The 21,407-nt window shown below is 45.1% G+C and overlaps 1 protein-coding gene across 1 annotated transcript in view; it reads right to left on the bottom strand.

The window, feature by feature from the left end:
• Positions 1 to 3,491: 3,491 nt before the first annotated feature.
• MINDY2 (MINDY lysine 48 deubiquitinase 2) overlaps positions 3,492 to 21,407 on the bottom strand; it is a 146,598-nt gene continuing 128,682 nt past the window's right edge. The window contains exons 7-9 of the mRNA XM_077263830.1: positions 19,558 to 19,731; positions 12,614 to 12,793; positions 3,492 to 6,610 (exon numbers count right to left, since the gene is read on the bottom strand). Of these exons, the coding sequence (XP_077119945.1) occupies positions 6,488 to 6,610; positions 12,614 to 12,793; positions 19,558 to 19,731 (477 nt within the window). The 3' untranslated portion in view covers positions 3,492 to 6,487. The remainder of the gene's footprint in view (positions 6,611 to 12,613; positions 12,794 to 19,557; positions 19,732 to 21,407) is intronic.

The raw sequence follows: 21,407 nt of genomic DNA, 5'->3' as shown, positions 1-21,407 counted from the left end.
TCTGGTGGAGCTTTTTATTTTTTTTTTTAGATCTGTCCGGCTTCACAGTTGTTAATCACAACTTCTCTGAAGACTAATTGACATTCTCTACATGATCCACAGCATTTCTCAGCTGACCGCAAAACCGACTATTATAAAAGCTGAGTCACACATAACGATATCGTTGCAACGTCACGCTTTTGGTGACGTAGCAACGATCCCGCTAACGATCTCGTTTATGTGTGACAGCGACCAACGATCAGGCCCCTGCTGGGAGATCGTTGGTCGATGGGAATGATCAGGACCATTTTTTGGTCGCTGATCACCCGCTGTCATCGCTGAATCGGCGTGTGTGACGTCGATCCAGCGATGTGTTCACTTGTAACCAGGGTAAATATCGGGTTACTAAGTGCAGGGCCGCGCTTAGTAACCCGATATTTACCCTGGTTACTATTGTAAAAGTAAAAAAAAAAAAAAAAAAAACAGTACATACTCACATTCTGATGTCTGTCACGTCCCCCGGCGTCCACAGGGTTAAAACTGCTTTCGGCAGGAGCGCTGCTATTGCACGCGCTGCTGCCGAGAGCTTTCCTGCACTGAATGTGTCAGCGCCGGCCGTAAAGCAGAGCACAGCGGTGACGTCACCGCTGTTACTGCCGGCGCTGGTACATTCAGTGCAGGGAAGCTCTCAGCAGCAGCGTGTGCATATTTAGCAGCACTCTTGCCGAAAGCAGTTTTAACCCTGTGGACGCCGGCGGGGGACGTGACAGACATCAGAATGTGAGTATGTACTGTTTTTTTTTTTACTTTTACAATGGTAACCAGGGTAAATATCGGGTTACTAAGCGCGGCCCTGCACTTAGTAACCCGATGTTTACCCTGGTTACCCGGGTGCTGCAGGGGGACTTCAGCATCGTTGAAGACAGTTTCAACGATGCCGAAGTCGTTCCCCTGATCGTTGGTCGCTGGAGAGAGCTGTCTGTGTGACAGCTCCCCAGCGACCACACAACGACTTACCAACGATCACGGCCAGGTCGTATCGCTGGTTGTGATCGTTGGTAAGTCGTTTAGTGTAACGGTACCTTTAGACTTCCCTTCTTTTTGATCGGGCGCAAAGCATGATGAAGCCAGGGAGAGTTCTCCTGGCTTAATTGTGCCACAGTATGATGGAATGAATTCTCTTGAATGCAAAATATTACAACTGATTAAAACAGGCTGTTGACCGTGTGGAGAAAGAGAAATCGCTGAATGCCTGAGTTTGTTCTGAAATTCCGGTCACACTTGGCCATGCAAGGTAATGAGTCAAACCATCGGACTGCATTTGGATGACATCCGGTTTACACGGGCTGAAAGAATGGAGAAGATGGAGAACCTTTCTCATTCATCTTCTCATCCGAGAGAATTGGATCACACTATGATAATCCTCTGATCAGAGTGTCATTTGAATACTCAGCTTGATTCTTTGATGAGAGAATCTACAGTGGTCTGAATCTGCCCTAAAAATAATTTTTGAGCAGATATGAATAACTCGGTACTACATCAAGCGCGTGATTTTATTGCTGGATTCCAACTGGAAATCATTGTGGAGGTATTGGGGACCTGACAAGTACTCTTTAAGAAAGTATTACGTTCAAACAATCTTATTCAAGTTCTGAAGTGCCAATTTTGAGTGCAGGACCAAGGTTACTAATCAGATTGGTAATATACTCTTCACACAAAGGAGGAAGAGATCTTTTCGGTATTGACTATGTAAATCCAATTGGTAGAAGAAAAATAGTCACATTCAGATTATCAAATTATTTCCTGAGATTCTACCATTTTCAGATGACAAACTTTTTGCCGTCAATCACAATCCGTTGGCTCAACGGATTGACAGATCCGTCGCAGATTGTGAAAAACTGATGCGACGGATTCGTTTTTTCAACGGATCCGACTAGCAGTTCTGGCTAATTGGATCCTAAATTAATCAGAGCATGCTCAGTTATAAAAAACGGAATCCGTCGCCAGATTCCGTCATTTGACGGATCCGGCGCCCATAGGCTTCCATTCAAGCAAACGACGGAAGTCGACGGATCAGTCGCTGTCCAATTTTTCAACGTACACAAAAAACGTTACTTTGTCCGTTGTCTCTGGCCGCCGGACAAACGATTTTTGACGGATCCGGTGAACAACGGATGAAACGTGAGGCCATCCGTCGCTAATACAAGTATATGAGAAAAAAATGTGTTGTTTTTTTTTTTAATTCAACGGATTGCGACTGATAGCAAAAAACTGATGTGTGAAAGGGGCCTAAAGTGGAAAATATTTAGGTCAGTGGTGTTTTGCAGATGTTTAGTAGTGGTCAAGAAAACTGTAAAAACTTCAAGAAGTCCAGAGCTTCTGATAAGATACCACCAGTCTAGACGTTGACAGATTGCTTGAGTTCTAACAGGGTTTGTGCATTGTAGTTACATAGAATAAAAAACCCTCAAAACATCTGTATGTACGGAGATAAGTTCATATTGCATCATGCTCTTAGCCAATTTCTATTAAATATCAAGACCAGCTTTGTCTGGCTTGACTCCTCGGGAAGCAGCAAGCTCTGAGCACAGTGCGTTTTCCCTGAAATTCCTGCTCTATTCCATTCTCAAAGCTCTCAGTTCTCATCCCTCCCTGTTACACCCCAGTCTGTGCTATGATTTATATGTAAATGTACCAGCAAAATCTCCTTAGCGATTATGTATGTTACGATTCTGATCTGCCCACAGATACATTTTAAAGGTACTGTGTTATCAGAAAATGGCTTATTGTTTAAATAATGCTATGCTAAAAAAAAGTGATGTTACTTTTAATTTCCACATAAATAGCTATATAAAACATAGGAATATTGCCATTTTCAGACAGGCCACTAGGGCCTTACATTAGACTCACATATACTGTTCTGTACAAAGGACTTTTCAGCATTCTCATTATTAAAGGGAACCTGACAGCAGATTTTGCCGCTACAAGATGCGGCCACTGCTTTAGAGGGCTTATCTACAGCATTCTATAATGCTGTAGATAAGCCCCTGATCTGACCTGCAAGTGAAGAAAAATGAGTTATAATATACTCACCCGGGGGGCGGTCCTGTGCGGTCCGGTCCTGTGCGGTCCGGTCCGATGGGTGTCACGGGTCCGGGTCCGGCGCCTCCCATCTTCTTGTGACACCGCCCTCCTGCTTCTTCATCGCTCCCCCGGCATCACGCTCTTGCACAGGCGTACTTCTCTGCCCTGTTGAGGGCACAGTAAAGTACTACAGTGCGCAGGTGCTGGGCCTCTCTGACCTTTCCCGGCGCCTGCGCACTGCAGTACTTTTCTCTGCCCGCAACAGGGCAGATAAGTACGCCTGCGCCAGAGTGTGATGCCGGGGAGCGATGAAGAAGCAGGAGGGCGGCGTCACAAGAAGATGGGAGGCGCCGGACTGGCACCTGTGACACCCATCGGACCGGACCAGCCCGCAGGTGAGTATAATATAACTTATTTTTCTTCACTTGCAGGTCGGACCGGGGGCTTATCTACAGCATTATAGAGTGCTGTAGACAAGCCTGAAAGGCAGTGGCCGCATCTTATGATCTGCTGACAGGTTCCCTTTAACACAGACAAGATTACAATGAAAGGTAACACGTCTTCACACATGGAATTACACAGGATTCACAATGTCATGTTACAGCTCACCTCCTGCCACTCCCTTCACAAAGACCTTTTTCCTGATGAGCATTCTCATTAAATACTTCAGAAGAATTCAGTAGGGTCACAATTATTCTACTACTACATATAGCCATGGACTCAACAGGAAGTGTCAAAATGGCAAAATTATTATTTTTTCTTAATATAGTGATATGAAGAAAAACAAGTCATTTTCTGATATCACCCTTTAAGCATTCACAAATAGGTCGAGAAGGAACAGGCTAGAAAAGCAAGGGAATAATACACTGCGGTGGCATTACCCAACACACAGGGCTGTTTGTATAAAATCTGCATATGCAAAATAGTAGCGTTAAGACAACTTGTCTTTTTTCATGCTTTGGGGGAATAAACGAATGCAGAGATGTGTTCAGTATTTCCTTAGTATTGCACAGATGATGGAATAATCACATGTACAACACTAGGAAAATTATGAAAAATTAACCTTTTGGGGGGCCTTCTGCACTTGAGTTAGGCAACACTGTTGTAGGGGGGTCTATGATTTTGTGCAATATATTACAGAAATTAGATATATAACAGATTAACACACAATATTCCCATCCATATCAGATGTGTGGTGTAAAGTAGGACATAGCTTCCGAGGAGATTCCTTCATTTACATTTCTCAGTAATTACAAGGCCTATATGTCTGTACTTTAACACTTTGACCAAGTTACTAATGTAATAACAGTGCAATACACACCTGTAGAGTGTATCTTGTCAATTACAGCATATACATATATATATATATAAATAATTATACTTGCCAACAGTGCTAATTACTTCTCTACCTCTACTTATTTTGCATGAAATATCACTAAATGCAGGTAATTATACTGGAAAATACTACTTAAAGACCAATAGACACTACTCAATAATCGAGAACGATTATCGGGTAATGTACAGAGGCTGTCAATATCCGTACTAAAGAGAATACTTTTGGGTGTAATTATTTTTAAACTTACTTAAAAATCTTAGTTCTCGGCAGAACATTGTCCTCTGCAACTAGGGCAGGTGCTGCCGAGAACAAAAGATAATCTATTCACACAGAAGAATCGTATTAATGATCATTCTTTGCACATGGAAGTGCGGTCTGCCTGTCTAAAGTTATTTAAGGACCACTAACTGGATTACAACTGGCCCATCAGTGGTCGTTTAACGGCTTTTAAGCTAGCTGTTTGATCAGGGCTCATGCAGACGTACATGGATCTTGGTCCAATCTCAGACCGCGATGCACAGATGGGCCGCGGTCTCCTGACCTGAGCGTGACAGCCTCATAGAAATACATGAAGCTGCGATACTCCGGTCAGGAGACCAGCGGCCAATCTGTGTTTGGGCCGATGTGCACGGATGTCTGAATGAGCACTAACAGTCAAGGCTTGCTAACGATGTTGGGAAGCCACCAGCTTAAGGATGACTGGACACTTAGCAGAAACTAAAGATGGAGTCAGGAAGAGAGGCAGTAGGCAGTATACTACCTAAATATTCTTCATCTCCTGCCATGTACCAACAATAGCTGCAAAATTCTAAAAACTGGCTGTGAAAAGTTGGTTATTTTGTTCATCTCTCATACTGTATCCTCCATATACAAAGTTTACACCTAAAAGGTGAGTTTCTCTGAAGTTGTCCTTTAAGAAAGAATGAACATGAAAAAGAACCCAAGTACCAATTTGAGGAACGTGGAAAAAAAAATAAAAAAAAACATTGTGTTAGAACATAGATTCTACATTTGACCAAATGGTATTCGAGGTAAAACATTAGAAACCGAGAAAGTCCAAATATATTTACATCAAGATACAAGCTTCGGATTTAGATGAAAATCTTGCAAGAAGCAAAAACTGCAGTTCGTTGGTTATTATAAAAAGACACAAATGAACAGAAATGAAATCACAGACTGATTGTCAATATCCTAGGGCCAGACAACATTCCCCAGAATGCCCAGAGAGGCCGTAACATTAATACACTGCGGCACTATCGCGCCAACATTTACAACCACATTATGTGGTGATGTGCCCCCCGGCCCACAGACAAGTGGGTACTGTAGTGTGTAACAGTCTCACCATTATTAGATAAAAAATTAAAGGGTCTCTACCTTTAGTCCGTACTTAGACTGGACACCCCAATCCAGTTGTGCAACCGTGTCACCACATACAGAATATCATGTACATGTAAAAGTCACACTGGTCCTAGATATTAAAAAAGTGTATTTTGTCACAAAATCTTCAAACCTGATATTTCTAGGCAAAGAGCCCAGGCTATGACACAGTGAGGGGGCAAATATCCCCTTACTCACTTACATTCTATGTAGCTATGGGGTAAGAAGTATAAAGAGGACTTGGGCCGACCAGATATGGCAATGGGGCACAGCACAGGTGGTGGGAAGAAGCCAGAACATAAAAAGCAATGCATGCTGGGACATTAGTCTTTATCTAGCCTTCCCTTACATCTGTGCCCTTTATAATACAGTCATTTCCCTAAGACTTACCTAACAAAATGGAACCACTGTTTTGCTCCCTGTGGTCACAAAAGTCTGCAGTATTTTATGGCTACATATCATGAGAGAAGCTAGGATTTATTTAAAAAGATGTAGTGGTGTACTTCTTGTTCCAAAACGTGGGACAAGGACACAGGATAATGACAAGTCCAAATGACAGGAGAGACTCTAAACATGTCTGTAACAAATCCCCCCTTTCCAAACTGAAACACGGCTGGGGGGTTCAGGCACAGATGGTTTATAACCGGTGTCTCCTTTTCTCCTTCTACTAACATGCCTCTTCATGGTTTCAGAAAAGGACATTCATTTCTGTTATAAAAGTATGCAAGAATTCTTGTCCTTCTCCTTCTCTTTGGGCTCTTTTCTCTTTTTCTCACTGCTGCCTGGTGGTCGTCCACTGGAAGGACTGGCAACTGCCTGAGGTGGCTGTCCTGCCTGGAATGAAAGCAGGAGATGTAGTTAAACAAAAGATTTTTTTTATTAGATATACTGCTAATAAGGAATTATGTACAACAGCAGATATGTGTATACGTAATACTGTGCATAGATAGGTAGGAGAGCTGTGGGCCCATCATACTGTGTGTAGGTGGGGAGCTGTGGGCCCGTCATACTGTGTATAGGTAGGGAAGCTGTGGGCCTGTCATTCTGTGTACAGGGGAGCTGTGGGCCTGTCGTTCTGTGTACAGGGGAGCTGTGGGCCCATCATACTGTGTATAGGAAGGGGAGCTGTGGGCCCATCATACTGTGTATAGGTAGGGGAGCTGTGGGCCAGTCATACTGTGTATAGGTAGGGGAGCTGTGGGCCAGTCATACTGTGTGTAGGTGGGGAGCTGTGGGCCCGTCATACTGTGTGTAGGTGGGGAGCTGTGGGCCCGTCATACTGTGTGTAGGTGGGGAGCTGTGGGCCCGTCATACTGTGTGTAGGTGGGGAGCTGTGGGCCCGTCATACTGTGTGTAGGTGGGGAGCTGTGGGCCCGTCATACTGTGTGTAGGTGGGGAGCTGTGGGCCCGTCATACTGTGTGTAGGTGGGGAGCTGTGGGCCCGTCATACTGTGTGTAGGTGGGGAGCTGTGGGCCCGTCATACTGTGTACAGGGGAGCTGTGGGCCCGTCATACTGTGTACAGGGGAGCTGTGGGCCCATCATACTGTGTACAGGGGAGCTGTGGGCCTGTCGTTCTGTGTACAGGGGAGCTGTGGGCCCATCATACTGTGTATAGGAAGGGGAGCGGTGAGCCCGTCATACTGTGTATAGGAAGGGGAGCTGTGGGCCCATCATACTGTGTATAGATAGGTAGGGGAGCTGTGGGCCCGTCATACTGTGTGTAGGTGGGGAGCTGTGGGCCCGTCATACTGTGTATAGGTAGGGAAGCTGTGGGCCTGTCATTCTGTGTACAGGGGAGCTGTGGGCCTGTCGTTCTGTGTACAGGGGAGCTGTGGGCCCATCATACTGTGTATAGGAAGGGGAGCTGTGGGCCCATCATACTGTGTATAGGTAGGGGAGCTGTGGGCCCGTCATACTGTGTATAGGTAGGGGAGCTGTGGGCCAGTCATACTGTGTATAGGTAGGGGAGCTGTGGGCCAGTCATACTGTGTGTAGGTGGGGAGCTGTGGGCCCGTCATACTGTGTGTAGGTGGGGAGCTGTGGGCCCGTCATACTGTGTGTAGGTGGGGAGCTGTGGGCCCGTCATACTGTGTGTAGGTGGGGAGCTGTGGGCCCGTCATACTGTGTGTAGGTGGGGAGCTGTGGGCCCGTCATACTGTGTGTAGGTGGGGAGCTGTGGGCCCGTCATACTGTGTACAGGGGAGCTGTGGGCCCGTCATACTGTGTACAGGGGAGCTGTGGGCCCATCATACTGTGTACAGGGGAGCTGTGGGCCTGTCGTTCTGTGTACAGGGGAGCTGTGGGCCCATCATACTGTGTATAGGAAGGGGAGCGGTGAGCCCGTCATACTGTGTATAGGTAGGGGAGCGGTGGGCCCGTCATACTGTGTATAGGAAGGGGAGCTGTGGGCCCATCATACTGTGTATAGGTAGGGGAGCGGTGAGCCCGTCATACTGTCTATAGGTAGGGGAGCGGTGGGCCCGTCATACTGTGTATAGGAAGGGGAGCTGTGGGCCCATCATACTGTGTATAGGAAGGGGAGCTGTGGGCCCGTCATACTGTGTATAGGTAGGGGAGCGGTGAGCCCGTCATACTGTGTATAGGTAGGGGAGCTGTGGGCCCGTCATACTGTGTATAGGTAGGGGAGCGGTGAGCCCGTCATACTGTCTATAGGTAGGGGAGCGGTGGGCCCGTCATACTGTGTATAGGAAGGGGAGCTGTGGGCCCATCATACTGTGTATAGGAAGGGGAGCTGTGGGCCCGTCATACTGTGTATAGGTAGGGGAGCGGTGAGCCCGTCATACTGTGTATAGGAAGGGGAGCTGTGGGCCCATCATACTGTGTATAGGTAGGGGAGCTGTGGGCCCGTCATACTGTGTATAGGTAGGGGAGCTGTGGGCCCGTCATACTGTGTATAGGTAGGGGAGCTGTGGGCCAGTCATACTGTGTATAGGTAGGGGAGCTGTGGGCCAGTCATACTGTGTGTAGGTGGGGAGCTGTGGGCCCGTCATACTGTGTGTAGGTGGGGAGCTGTGGGCCCGTCATACTGTGTGTAGGTGGGGAGCTGTGGGCCCGTCATACTGTGTGTAGGTGGGGAGCTGTGGGCCCGTCATACTGTGTGTAGGTGGGGAGCTGTGGGCCCGTCATACTGTGTGTAGGTGGGGAGCTGTGGGCCCGTCATACTGTGTACAGGGGAGCTGTGGGCCCATCATACTGTGTACAGGGGAGCTGTGGGCCCATCATACTGTGTACAGGGGAGCTGTGGGCCTGTCGTTCTGTGTACAGGGGAGCTGTGGGCCCATCATACTGTGTATAGGAAGGGGAGCTGTGGGCCCATCATACTGTGTATAGATAGGGGAGCGGTGAGCCCGTCATACTGTGTATAGGTAGGGGAGCGGTGGGCCCGTCATACTGTGTATAGGAAGGGGAGCTGTGGGCCCATCATACTGTGTATAGGTAGGGGAGCGGTGAGCCCGTCATACTGTCTATAGGTAGGGGAGCGGTGGGCCCGTCATACTGTGTATAGGAAGGGGAGCTGTGGGCCCATCATACTGTGTATAGGAAGGGGAGCTGTGGGCCCATCATACTGTGTATAGGAAGGGGAGCTGTGGGCCCATCATACTGTGTATAGGAAGGGGAGCTGTGGGCCCGTCATACTGTGTGTAGGTGGGGAGCTGTGGGCCCGTCATACTGTGTACAGGGGAGCTGTGGGCCCATCATACTGTGTACAGGGGAGCTGTGGGCCCATCATACTGTGTACAGGGGAGCTGTGGGCCTGTCGTTCTGTGTACAGGGGAGCTGTGGGCCCATCATACTGTGTATAGGAAGGGGAGCTGTGGGCCCATCATACTGTGTATAGATAGGGGAGCGGTGAGCCCGTCATACTGTGTATAGGTAGGGGAGCGGTGGGCCCGTCATACTGTGTATAGGAAGGGGAGCTGTGGGCCCATCATACTGTGTATAGGTAGGGGAGCGGTGAGCCCGTCATACTGTCTATAGGTAGGGGAGCGGTGGGCCCGTCATACTGTGTATAGGAAGGGGAGCTGTGGGCCCATCATACTGTGTATAGGAAGGGGAGCTGTGGGCCCATCATACTGTGTATAGGAAGGGGAGCTGTGGGCCCATCATACTGTGTATAGGTAGGGGAGCGGTGAGCCCGTCATACTGTGTATAGGTAGGGGAGCGGTGGGCCCGTCGTTCTGTGTACAGGGAAGCTGTGGGCCCATCATACTGTGTATAGATAGGTAGGGGAGCTGTGGGCCCGTCATACTGTGGATAGGTAGGGGAGCTGTGGGCCTGTAATATTGTGTATAGGTAGGGGAGCTGTGGGCCCGTCATACTGTGTATAGGTAGGGAAGCTGTGGGCCTGTCATACTGTGTATAGGTAGGGGAGCGGTGGGCCTGTCATTCTGTGTACAGGGGAGCTGTAGGCCCGTCATACTGTGTATATGTAGGGGAGCTGTGGGCCCGTCATATTGTGTATATGTAGGGGAGCTGTGGGCCCGTCATATTGTGTATATGTAGGGGAGCTGTGGGCCCGTCATTCTGTGTATAGTGGAGCTGTGGGCCCGTCATTCTGTGTATAGGTAGGGGAGCTGTGGGCCCGTCATTCTGTGTATAGCGGAGCTGTTGGCCCATACTACTGTGTATAGGGGAGCTATGGGCCCATCGTACTGTCATTAGGGGGGCTGTACATGGGGGGACTCAGGGGACATTATTAAATGTTAAGTGGGCAATTAAGAAGCATTTAGGCTTTACGGGCACTTCGTAGTCTGACAGTCAAAAGGTGCACATTCCTTTCTGGAGGCAAAATATGGACACTTCTTTCTAGGGCACTTGAACGAGGCATTCAGATTTTCTAGAGGGGCAATTTTACCATCTAGAGAGGGCACAAATGAGGCATTAATGCTGTATAAGGGGCAGTAAGAGGAGCATTGTTATTGTGCCGGACAGCAGGTCCAGTAATAGGGACACATACAGCAACAGCGGCTCAGCATTGGGTTGAGTAGTTTGTGCAGGTTGAGAATAGATGGAGATAATGCTGAAAATGTGAGACGTCAAATGTGTCTGTCGTAACCTCTGTAGACAAGTCGTGGCAGGAAGAAATTGTCATGTCAGCCTGGCCAAATGGAAAAGTGAATGATTCCATCATTAAGAACTTCACCTCTAAGTCACCATCTATAATTACACTGTAATCGCTTACATATTCTACCAATATACAGTCACTAAATGGCGTAAATATCGGTGTTGTTCATTGTATAGAGATTTATTTTCAGTAACAGAGTGGTCATCTGCTGAGGTTCTCCTATACCTACAGTTAGGCAGCGCTATAGTTATAATCAGGGTTACCTGGTTAGGGGCTCACTCTATATCCATACACACAGTACAAAAGCCTATACAGATCTGAAGGATTTGGGATTTTTTTTTGTCTACCCTTTTGGGCTGCATAGGTGGTTTATGAAGAAATCAGTAATTCTCTTAGTCTTCTGTAAACAGGACTGTAACAAGTTAAAGTGTTTATGGTATTGAAGACTTCATTAATTCTGACAAAAATGTATTTTAAGAAATTCAGAGCGAGGCCTGTAGGGGACCTCCATGTACAAGTGACTGCAAACTCTCATAAGTGTAGCCCTCTTCAATTATAAAAATGCCTCCCATTGAGCAATAATGTTTTGATTCCAGTATTTCCCTGCATAGAGGAGTCTATTGGCTTTGGCCTTTCTTGAGGACCATTTCTGACAAGACTTCTACTACAAAGCACTTTCCGGGGTACTATTCCTTTTCATTTAGAAAAGGCCTTTACTTTCCATGCCCACCCACTGGGATTCTGTTCAACAGGTGTCTGAGCTTCTGTCCCATGGACTCAACAGGACATCTGAAAACTGGTATACATCACAAAATGTCAACAAGCAGAAGACTTTACCAGGTGGAAGACTATCATCCACCATCAGTAAACATAAAAAAACCCTCTCAATCATTTTATGGACAATTAATTGATAATAACGTGGTTGCCTCACTTTCATAATATGGGTAAAATTACAAGCTTCTTGCCAACACAAGTAACTGTGCAATTCAGCTGATTAAAATACTGTCCATCCTCAAGAACCAAGGTATTTTTTAATTTTAGAAATCAACTAGGTTACCAGCCATTGCTGCAGTCTATCAGCGGTGGCCACTTTGCTAGGTAAGGACTACAGCACTTACAAGCTCTTTGACTTCATAACAGTGCCTTCAAGCTTTATAGCAGCCTCCCTGTGCTCCTTGGATGGCTGCCTCTACTTGCAGCATCAGGGAGCTGACACCTCAGGCCAACGGCCCAGCCATTTTGCTGGTCTGAACTGTCAGTCATCAGGAAAGCATCACACCCCGCAAGAGACTCCGCAGTGTTGTGCTCCTGAAGATTGACGATAAGATTACTCCTTTAATCATTTGTCTAAGGGCTCCTTCTCACTTGCAAGAAATACGTCCGAGTCTCGCAGGTTAAAACCCTCCTCTGGCGCCAGCACTCCAGAGCGGAGCATGCAGCTCCATGTATTGCTGTGCAGCCGCACGCTCCGCTCTGGAGTGCCAGTGCCAGAGCAGGGTTTGAACCTGCGAGACTCGGACGTATTTCTCGCAAGTGAGAAGGAGCCCTTACAATGTAAAACAGAAGACACAGGATGTCCAAGACTTTTGCACACACATAACCTGTCATTCCATAATGGCGAGATCCCCTTTTCACTTTACTATATTTTTTATACCTACGTTGCATCTTTATCGCCAGAGACGATTATTTATCTACAGTCTTAAATGACTTTTGATCCTAAATTATGGATTATACACTTTTTTCCATTACCGGTTGGGGGGCAGAGGCGGCTGCCTGCTCCTGTTCCTGGTAATATTGAGAGGCTCTCCTGTCCTCCTCTTCCTGAAGTTTTTTAGCCAATTCAAGATCACTGATGCCTTCTGGTATCTGTTCCCAGTCAATGTCTTGATTCTGCTGCTCTTGCTGTAGCGATAAAGCCATCAGATAGTCCTAGGAAAGATACAGCTCATCAGCATAAAAGTGTAGTGTTCAGCATGAATCGTGACCATGCCAACTTATCAATGCAAGATTTCCCCAACCCTTTCATTATCTGTCTAAAGTAGTGGAAATATGTCAACATCTCATGGAAACACTGAGATCTTTAATTGAGATAAGGCAGATTCCAAAAGTTGATTTTTATGGGATTCTAAGCAGAGAAAGTAACACACAGAAATCGGGGTGCTCTCGATTTATGGGACCGACAACATTTAGGGTTCTTGTACATGGAGCAAATTGTCAGCAGCAAATCCTTTATATATTTTGCTACAATACTGCAGTAAATGTATGCTACATCTGCAATGTGTGCATTTACCTGCCAAAGTCCACATTGTTCACTAGGTCACACTTGTCACTATATTACCTGCTGGAATATATATTGTTTACGGACAGTAACAATCAATTCCCTACTTTTCTTTTACTCTTGCACACATTACTAATCACATTTGTGTATACAGGTCCTTCCCAAAAAATTAGCATATAGTGTTAAATTTCATTATTTACCATAATGTAATGATTACAAATAAACTTTCATATATTATAGATTCATTATCCACCAACTGAAATTTGTCAGGTCTTTTATTGTTTTAATACTGATGATTTTGGCATACAACTCCTGAAAACCCAAAAAAACTGTCTCAATAAATTAGCATATTTCACCCGTCCAATCAAATAAAAGTGTTTTTTAATAACAAACAAAAAAACCATCAAATAATAATGTTCAGTTATGCACTCAATACTTGGTCGGGAATCCTTTGGCAGAAATGACTGCTTCAATGCGGCGTGGCATGGAGGCAATCAGCCTGTGACACTGCTGAGATGTTATGGAGGCCCAGGATGCTTCAATAGCGGCCTTAAGCTCATCCAGAGTGTTGGGTCTTGCGTCTCTCAACTTTCTCTTCACAATATCCCACAGATTCTCTATGGGGTTCAGGTCAGGAGAGTTGGCAGGCCAATTGAGCACAGTAATACCATGGTCAGTAAACCATTTACCAGTGGTTTTGGCACTGTGAGCAGGTGCCAGGTCGTGCTGGAAAATGAAATCTTCATCTCCATAAAGCATTTCAGCCGATGGAAGCATGAAGTGCTCCAAAATCTCCTGATAGCTAGCTGCATTGACCCTGCCCTTGATGAAACACAGTGGACCAACACCAGCAGCTGACATGGCACCCCACACCATCACTGACTGTGGGTACTTGACACTGGACTTCAGGCATTTTGGCATTTCCTTCTCCCCAGTCTTCCTCCAGACTCTGGCACCTTGATTTCCGAATGACATGCAAAATTTGCTTTCATCAGAAAAAAGTACTTGGGACCACTTAGCAACAGTCCAGTGCTGCTTCTCTGTAGCCCAGGTCAGGCGCTTCTGCCGTTGTTTATGGTTCAAAAGTGGCTTTACCTGGGGAATGCGGCACCTGTAGCCCATTTCCTGCACACGCCTGTGCACGGTGGCTCTGGATGTTTCCACACCAGACTCAGTCCACAATCTTCCTCAGGGTCCGGTCACCTCTTCTCGTTGTACAGCGTTTTCTGCCACATTGTTTCCTTCCAACAGACTTACCATTGAGGTGCCTTGATACAGCACTCTGGGAACAGCCTATTTGTTGAGAAATTTCTTTCTGGGTCTTACCCTCTTGCTTGAGGGTGTCAATGATGGCCTTCTTGACATCTGTCAGGTCGCTAGTCTTACCCATGATGGGGGTTTTGAGTAATGAACCAGGCAGGGAGTTTTTAAAAGCCTCAGGTATCTTTTGCATGTGTTTAGAGTTAATTAGTTGATTCAGAAGATTAGGGTAATAGGTCGTTTAGAGAACCTTTTCTTGATATGCTAATTTATTGAGACAGGTTTTTTGGGTTTTCAGGAGTTGTATGCCAAAATCATCAGTATTAAAACAATAAAAGACCTGACAAATTTCAGTTGGTGGATAATGAATCTATAATATATGAAAGTTTAATTGTAATCATTACATTATGGTAAATAATGAAATTTAACACTATATGCTAATTTTTTGAGAAGGACCTGTACATAGTATACACACAGATAAATGTCTCTCTCCTGCATGTGTCTCCTGCTTCAGCAAAGTCCTGATATCAAACAGACATTACCTAAGGGGTTGAATCTGCAATATGCTGTCCATTAATGCTCCAGCATTCCATTTATTCTGGAAAAAGCGCTGATCCACTGGGTACAAACAGCAGCATTTTCCAAACGCCTGCCTTCACTGTCTGCATTCAGATAGAACTCGTATTGTTTTATTGCATAGACTGACCTAAATATGCCAAAATATAATAAAAGACATCGCTTCTGGGATCCCGAAGATCAGCGCTGGAAGTACATTTTTCAGCAACTGTAAGCAATGGTGAAACCTACTAAAAAAGTAGATATCATCTCAGACTTGGACAGGGATGTCTGCACTTTATTTGATGAAGTGTCAGGGTACTTAAAAAATAAATAAAGATCAGTTTTCGGTCTAGATTCTAGCTAGATTGCTATTTAAAAACAGCTTTATATGGGATAAAATAATTCTCCCATAAATAGCCCTCCTTTTAATCAAGTATTCCAATTAAGCCTGTAACAATATATGACATTTTTGGGTATACAGAGTACAGGAGATAATATACCATAGGTATCGTACCAATAATCTATATATATAATTGTCTAAGGGTACTTCCGTCTTTCTGTCTGCAACTTCCGTCACGGAAATCCCGTGTCACTGATTGGTCTTGCCAGCTGCCTGTCATGGCTGCCGCGACCAATCAGCGACGGGCACAGTCCGCTTAGTCCCTCCCTACTCCCCTGCAGTCAGTGCCAGGCACCCGCTCCATACTCCCCTCACCGCTCACACAGGGTTAATTCCAGCGGTAACGGACCGCGTTATGCCACGGGTAACGCACTCCGTTACCGCTGCTATTAACCCTGTGTGTCCCCAACTTTTTTTCTATTGATGCTGCCTATGCAGCGTCATTAGTAAAAACATCTAATATTAAAAATAATTTAAAAAAAAAAAAAAAAAAACCTGCTATACTCACCTTCCGTAGTCCGACGATGCGCTCGCGGCTGCCGCATCTTCCATAACCAGAGATGCTTTGCGAAATTACCCAGAAGACTTAGCGGTCTCGCTATATACTACGTGGGCAGTGTTATATAGCGCGTGGGCTGCGTTATATACAGCGTGCCTGCTATATACTACGTGGCCATTGTTATATACTACGTGGCTGTGTTCTATACCGTGTGGGCAGTGTTATATATACCGCGTGGGCTGCGTTATATACCGCGTGGGCTGCTATATACTACGTGGGCAGTGTTATATACCGCGTGGGCTGCGTTATATAACGCGTGGGCTGCTATATACTACGTGGCCAGTGTTATATACTACGTGGGCAGTATTATATACCGCGTGGGCAGCGTTATATACCGCATGGGCTGCGTTCTATACCGCGTGGCTGCTATATACTACGTGGCCAGTGTTAGATACTATGTGGGCTGTGTTATGTACTGCGTGGCCTGTGCTATATATTACGTGGCCACTGTTATATACTTAATGGCCTGTGTTATATACTACATCACCTGTGTTATATACTGTGTGGCTGCTACATACTGCATGGGCTGTTATGTACTATTTGGGCTGTGTTATATACTGCGTGGCCACTGTTTTATATTGCGTGGCCTGTAATAATGCATCGGGTATTCTACAATATGTATGCATGTATGTATATAGCAGCCACATAGTATATAGCACAGGCCACGTAGTATTTGTCTTCTATATACTACATGGCTCCTATATACTACGTGGCCTGTGCTATATACTATGTGGCTGCTATATACGTACATACATACATACATATTCTAGAATACCCGATGCGTTAGAATCGGGCCACCATCTAGTTATGGTATAATATGCTGAGACATCAACCAGTGCAGGAGATGTGCATAGTCTGCTGAGGAATAAATTGGCCACAGAATAGTCTATCTAATTAGGAAAAAGTCATTTTACCAAACTGATCAGGACAATGTGCACACGTTAAGCATTTGCTGCAGACATATCTGCATCAAAAACGTCTCTCTTTGCATATAATATGCGACATGTTTCCTGCCCTTTTTACGATGCGTTAGAAAGGTTAAAAACCAATGAAAAATGCAGAAAGAACTAACAATCTGCAGGTTTTAAACAGCATCAAATCTCAAAGGAAAAAATAACCAGAATGTTCATAGAAATTTCAGAAATCTCATTTACTTTGCTGGAGCAGTAAAATGCTGCATTTTTAATGGCGAAAAAGCAACATGTGAACATATCCATTAACTAACACAGTGATCTTCCTTGTCGTTGGCTCAGTAATAAGGTCTTAAAACCATCTGCAGGTCGATTCCCAGGACAGATTATGGATTAGTAAATGTTTTTAGGGTAAGACAAAAAGTAACCTGTTGATGTCTTGTGGAGGATCAAACATGGAGCTTGCAAGGCCTGCAATTTGGACTATATCAGCATACAATGACTGTTCAAACTAAGCACAAGTATTCAGTGCACCCTTGGCAAGGTTGAGCATTCCAGTGCACCTTTCCACCTACTTGATTTTCATCTATCTCTACTCTACTCTGGCTCCTCTAAAGCTAAAACTGTCTATCAAAGAACAGAAGGAAGTCAAAGAAGTAGCTGCACTAATCTGCTTGGCCACACCAAGGGTGCACAGAGCACCTGTGCTTGGTTTGATCAGTCATTTTGTGTTGACAGACTAATTAAAATTGTAACAAAGTGAAGCTATTTGGGTCCTAGGTCTTGTCAATATAGAATATCCTCTTAAATGTACAAAATTGCTTTATGCCGTGCCTGTTGGCGGTGCTCACATTAAAAGATTCCATAAGAAAAAAAAAGTAAATTGGCAATCACCACAACTTGAGCAGTCCATTATTCCAGGAAACAACCAGAGGAGCGGTAGGCAGGGGATGAGCTACAACCAGTGCTTCTACAGGTCCGGCTATGCAATGATCGCTGGTTGTAGCACAAAACGGCCATCATCCACTTCTCTCCGCTCCCGCACACCCCCTGCCTATCCGCTTATGCTTTCAGGACTGTTAAATCTCAGACTGTCATTAAGTACCTGAATGCTAAGCTCACAAGGGATTTGACCAATCACGGATACCTTTTATTGTGTTATAGTTATACATAATAAAGTAAGTTTTCTCTTCAGAACTCAGATCCTGGAAAACAGCTAATTTTGCAGTTGGATTCCATTTATCATTTATGCAATCCATGAACCATAAGGCAGATTTGTGTGTCATTTTTTTATGTGAAAACAAAAAAAGGATTGTAAAGAGAAGGGAATTCAATAGACAAGGGTCTACTTCTATTTTTTTCACTGCCAATTCTGGCTTTGAAAACTGAATTTAAATAGGCACATGTGACTCAGAGTCCTCCAGTTTTCCTCAAAAACATTTTCCTACCCTATAGCAACGGTTTGGCCAACAGAATCTGCAGATGGTCATTACTGGCCACTTCACAGAAGCGATAAAATCACAACTAAATGCCATCGCATCTAGTGAATGAAACTACGGTCATCAATTCCACATATTATAGATGCCAACTACTATACTTTACTAAACTCTGGAGTTTCAGTGCCAGGCTGCGAACATGAAAACAACAAATAATTATAGGGTGCCAAAGTCATCAGCAAATGTCACGGAGCTGATAAATAATGCATTGGAGCCTCCCAAGCTTTGCCGTAACACTAGGCAGTGAGATGACAACAGCCTCAATCACTGCTCACATCAGTAGGATTCCTGCGCTAATTACAAAAATCAAATAGAATTTTCAACGTGATTCTTGAAATAAAAATATAAGAAAAGAGCCTTAAAGTGAATCTGTTAAAACTCTTTGATTAAACAGGAGGCCTTGCCAGAGACTGAACTCCCATAGTTAACGCTTTCCCTACATTATCATTCATTTACCAGTCCAGCTTAAATTTCAATGGAAAGTAGACCAAACATCAATACTTGTATTGCCCATGCAATAATTATGAAGAACCTGCATCTGCCCAGCTTCAGGTGACAATGCTGCTGGTTCAAACTGTTAATGAGGAGCGCACTGCCACTCAGAAAGGTGTACACTTGGGAAAAGTGCATAGCATCATTGGGAGTGCATATATCAGGCAAGAGCCGTATGCCAGTGGTCTGAACTGTCAATCACTCAGGAGCACAAGGAGAAGTGAGAGGTGCGCTCCTGATGATTGATCATGAGAATAACCCCTTTATGGCCACATGTAGGAAGGATACCATTCCTATGACACAAAGGCACAACATTTATCAATAATGTTTACATTTTAAAGAGTGCCAACTGAGACTGGACAGCCTTAAACTGCACCCTTCTTATCATTTACCTTTTTTTGCATCTTTAGTTGGTTCAGTCTACAGTAACTATTAGCTGGCTTACTTTGGGCCAGAAATTTGCTCTACATATTGTTGCATAATTTTGTGCTTGATTTTATGTGTAAAACCAACTCCCCTTTCCAGAAAGGTTACACCACTTGTCAGACAAGGTGCATATGTGAAACACATAAGAAATATGGCGCAAGTTAAGCAACTAATTGTGCCAGGATTCTGGAGTGCTTCGACTTAGTAAATCTCCCCCATGACTAGCGTCTTCGTTACTTATTATACAGCAGTCCGGAGACTATTCTGACTAATGAGGAGAATTTATGCTCTGTACAGCTAATGACCAACATACCTGATCAATCTGGTCTTGCTGCCCTTGGTACACAGTTTCTGGGTCAGATGGCGGTCGGAGGTGGAAATCAGAGTCACAGAAGTTTCCATCTCCATCCACATTATGTAAACTTTCCCAGACAATGTTTTCTTCCGTGAGAAATCCCTGGTCCGTAACAAGCAAGTATAGCAGTCCCTAAATGACAACATTAATACAAATCTATGATAAATGAATAAGAAAATACCATCGGTCATTTATAACAATGGTACGGAGAATCTTTCAGTTTGTGTTTTACCGGACAATGATGTTTAGGTTCATTAATAATGTTCAATCATAAATAAAAATCTTTTTTATCACTGGGAGGTTATCCTGAGATTCCACTGAAGAAACACTGTGAGATCCTTACTTCTGTCCTCTGTACCACTGATGTCTACTCCAGACCCTGTCTGGGAATACTGGGAACGAGGAGAGGTGGCAGCGCCCTAAAACACTACTGTGCAAAACCTTGTATTCTCCCCTGTCACACAACTAAACCAATCAAATGCAATGACAGCACTTTTCCACCAATGCCATCTTTATTTCTGGCAATCCTGAATATGAAGCACTTCTTACAAGATATGGTTAATAATAAACTCACAGCTACCAAAAGGTTACGGAGATTGCAGACAGCGTGGTCTGCATACACACACACAATGCAATGTTCTAGCAATATGGTCCCTGATTAAAGGTTCCGTTGAACAGATCTATACATGTAGTGATGTATTTGTGGACAAGAAGAGAGTCTATGAAATAATAACATGTACATAGGGTTTTGTAGAGCTGGACATTTCCCAGGTTCTTCAAATATTTTACTTTTCATAGAAAAAGTAAACTTGAGTAAACATACCTTTTAAAACAGAACCTTTCACCAGGTGAAAAATGATCAGTTTTTCTTTAGTTTTCATTCTCGCTCTTCCTCTGAGTAATCCATTTTTTGCTCCTTTCAAATCCGCCATACAGTTGCTGAGATATGGGTCTTAGAATTCAGTGCTCATCTTTATGGACTTTAACAAAAGGGCGTGCCTCTCCGGCTTGTCTGGGGGCGTGCCTCTCCGGCTTGTCTGGGGGCGTGCCTCTCCGCCGTGTCTGGGGGCGTGCCTCTCCGGCTTGTCTGGGGGCGTGCCTCTCCGGCTTGTCTGGGGGCGTGCCTCTCCGGCTTGTCTGGGGGCGTGCCTCTCCGGCTTGTCTGGGGGCGTGCCTCTCCGGCTTGTCTGGGGGCGTGCCTCTCCGGCTTGTCTGGGGGCGTGCCTCTCCGGCTTGTCTGGGGGCGTGCCTCTCCGGCTTGTCTGGGGGCGTGCCTCTCCGCCGTGTCTGGGGGCGTGCCTCTCCGGCTTGTCTGGGGGCGTGCCTCTCCGGCGTGTCTGGGGGCGTGCCTCTCCGGCGTGTCTGGGGGCGTGCCTCTCCGGCTTGTCTGGGGGCGTGCCTCTCCGGCTTGTCTGGGGGCGTGCCTCTCCGGCTTGTCTGGGGGCATGGCTGTAGACTGCTTTGCATTATTACCACGCTCTACTAGTAAAGACCATAAAAACAAAAAGGCCCCTATCTCCGGATCCATATGGCGGATTTGAAGGAAGCAATAAAAAAAAAAATGAAATAATGAAGGATTTAATGGGAATACGACATTGTCCTCTTTGACTGGTGGGATAATTACAAAACCTTTCAGTACTTCTAGTCTGGTTCTCAGTCCTTTCATTGTCAGGTTAACACCAAGTGTTACCATAGGATTTAGTGCAATTTATGCCCAAGACACCTTTCTTTTTTTCCATTATAATTTTGTAATTCGTTACAACATGGGTTACTTTAAGTATAACAATCAAATAACAAAAATGCATAAG

The sequence above is a fragment of the Ranitomeya variabilis genome, chromosome 5 (genome assembly GCF_051348905.1).
Source record: "Ranitomeya variabilis isolate aRanVar5 chromosome 5, aRanVar5.hap1, whole genome shotgun sequence".
NCBI classification, from domain to species: domain Eukaryota; kingdom Metazoa; phylum Chordata; class Amphibia; order Anura; family Dendrobatidae; genus Ranitomeya; species Ranitomeya variabilis.
This window is presented reverse-complemented; position numbering and strand designations above follow the sequence as displayed.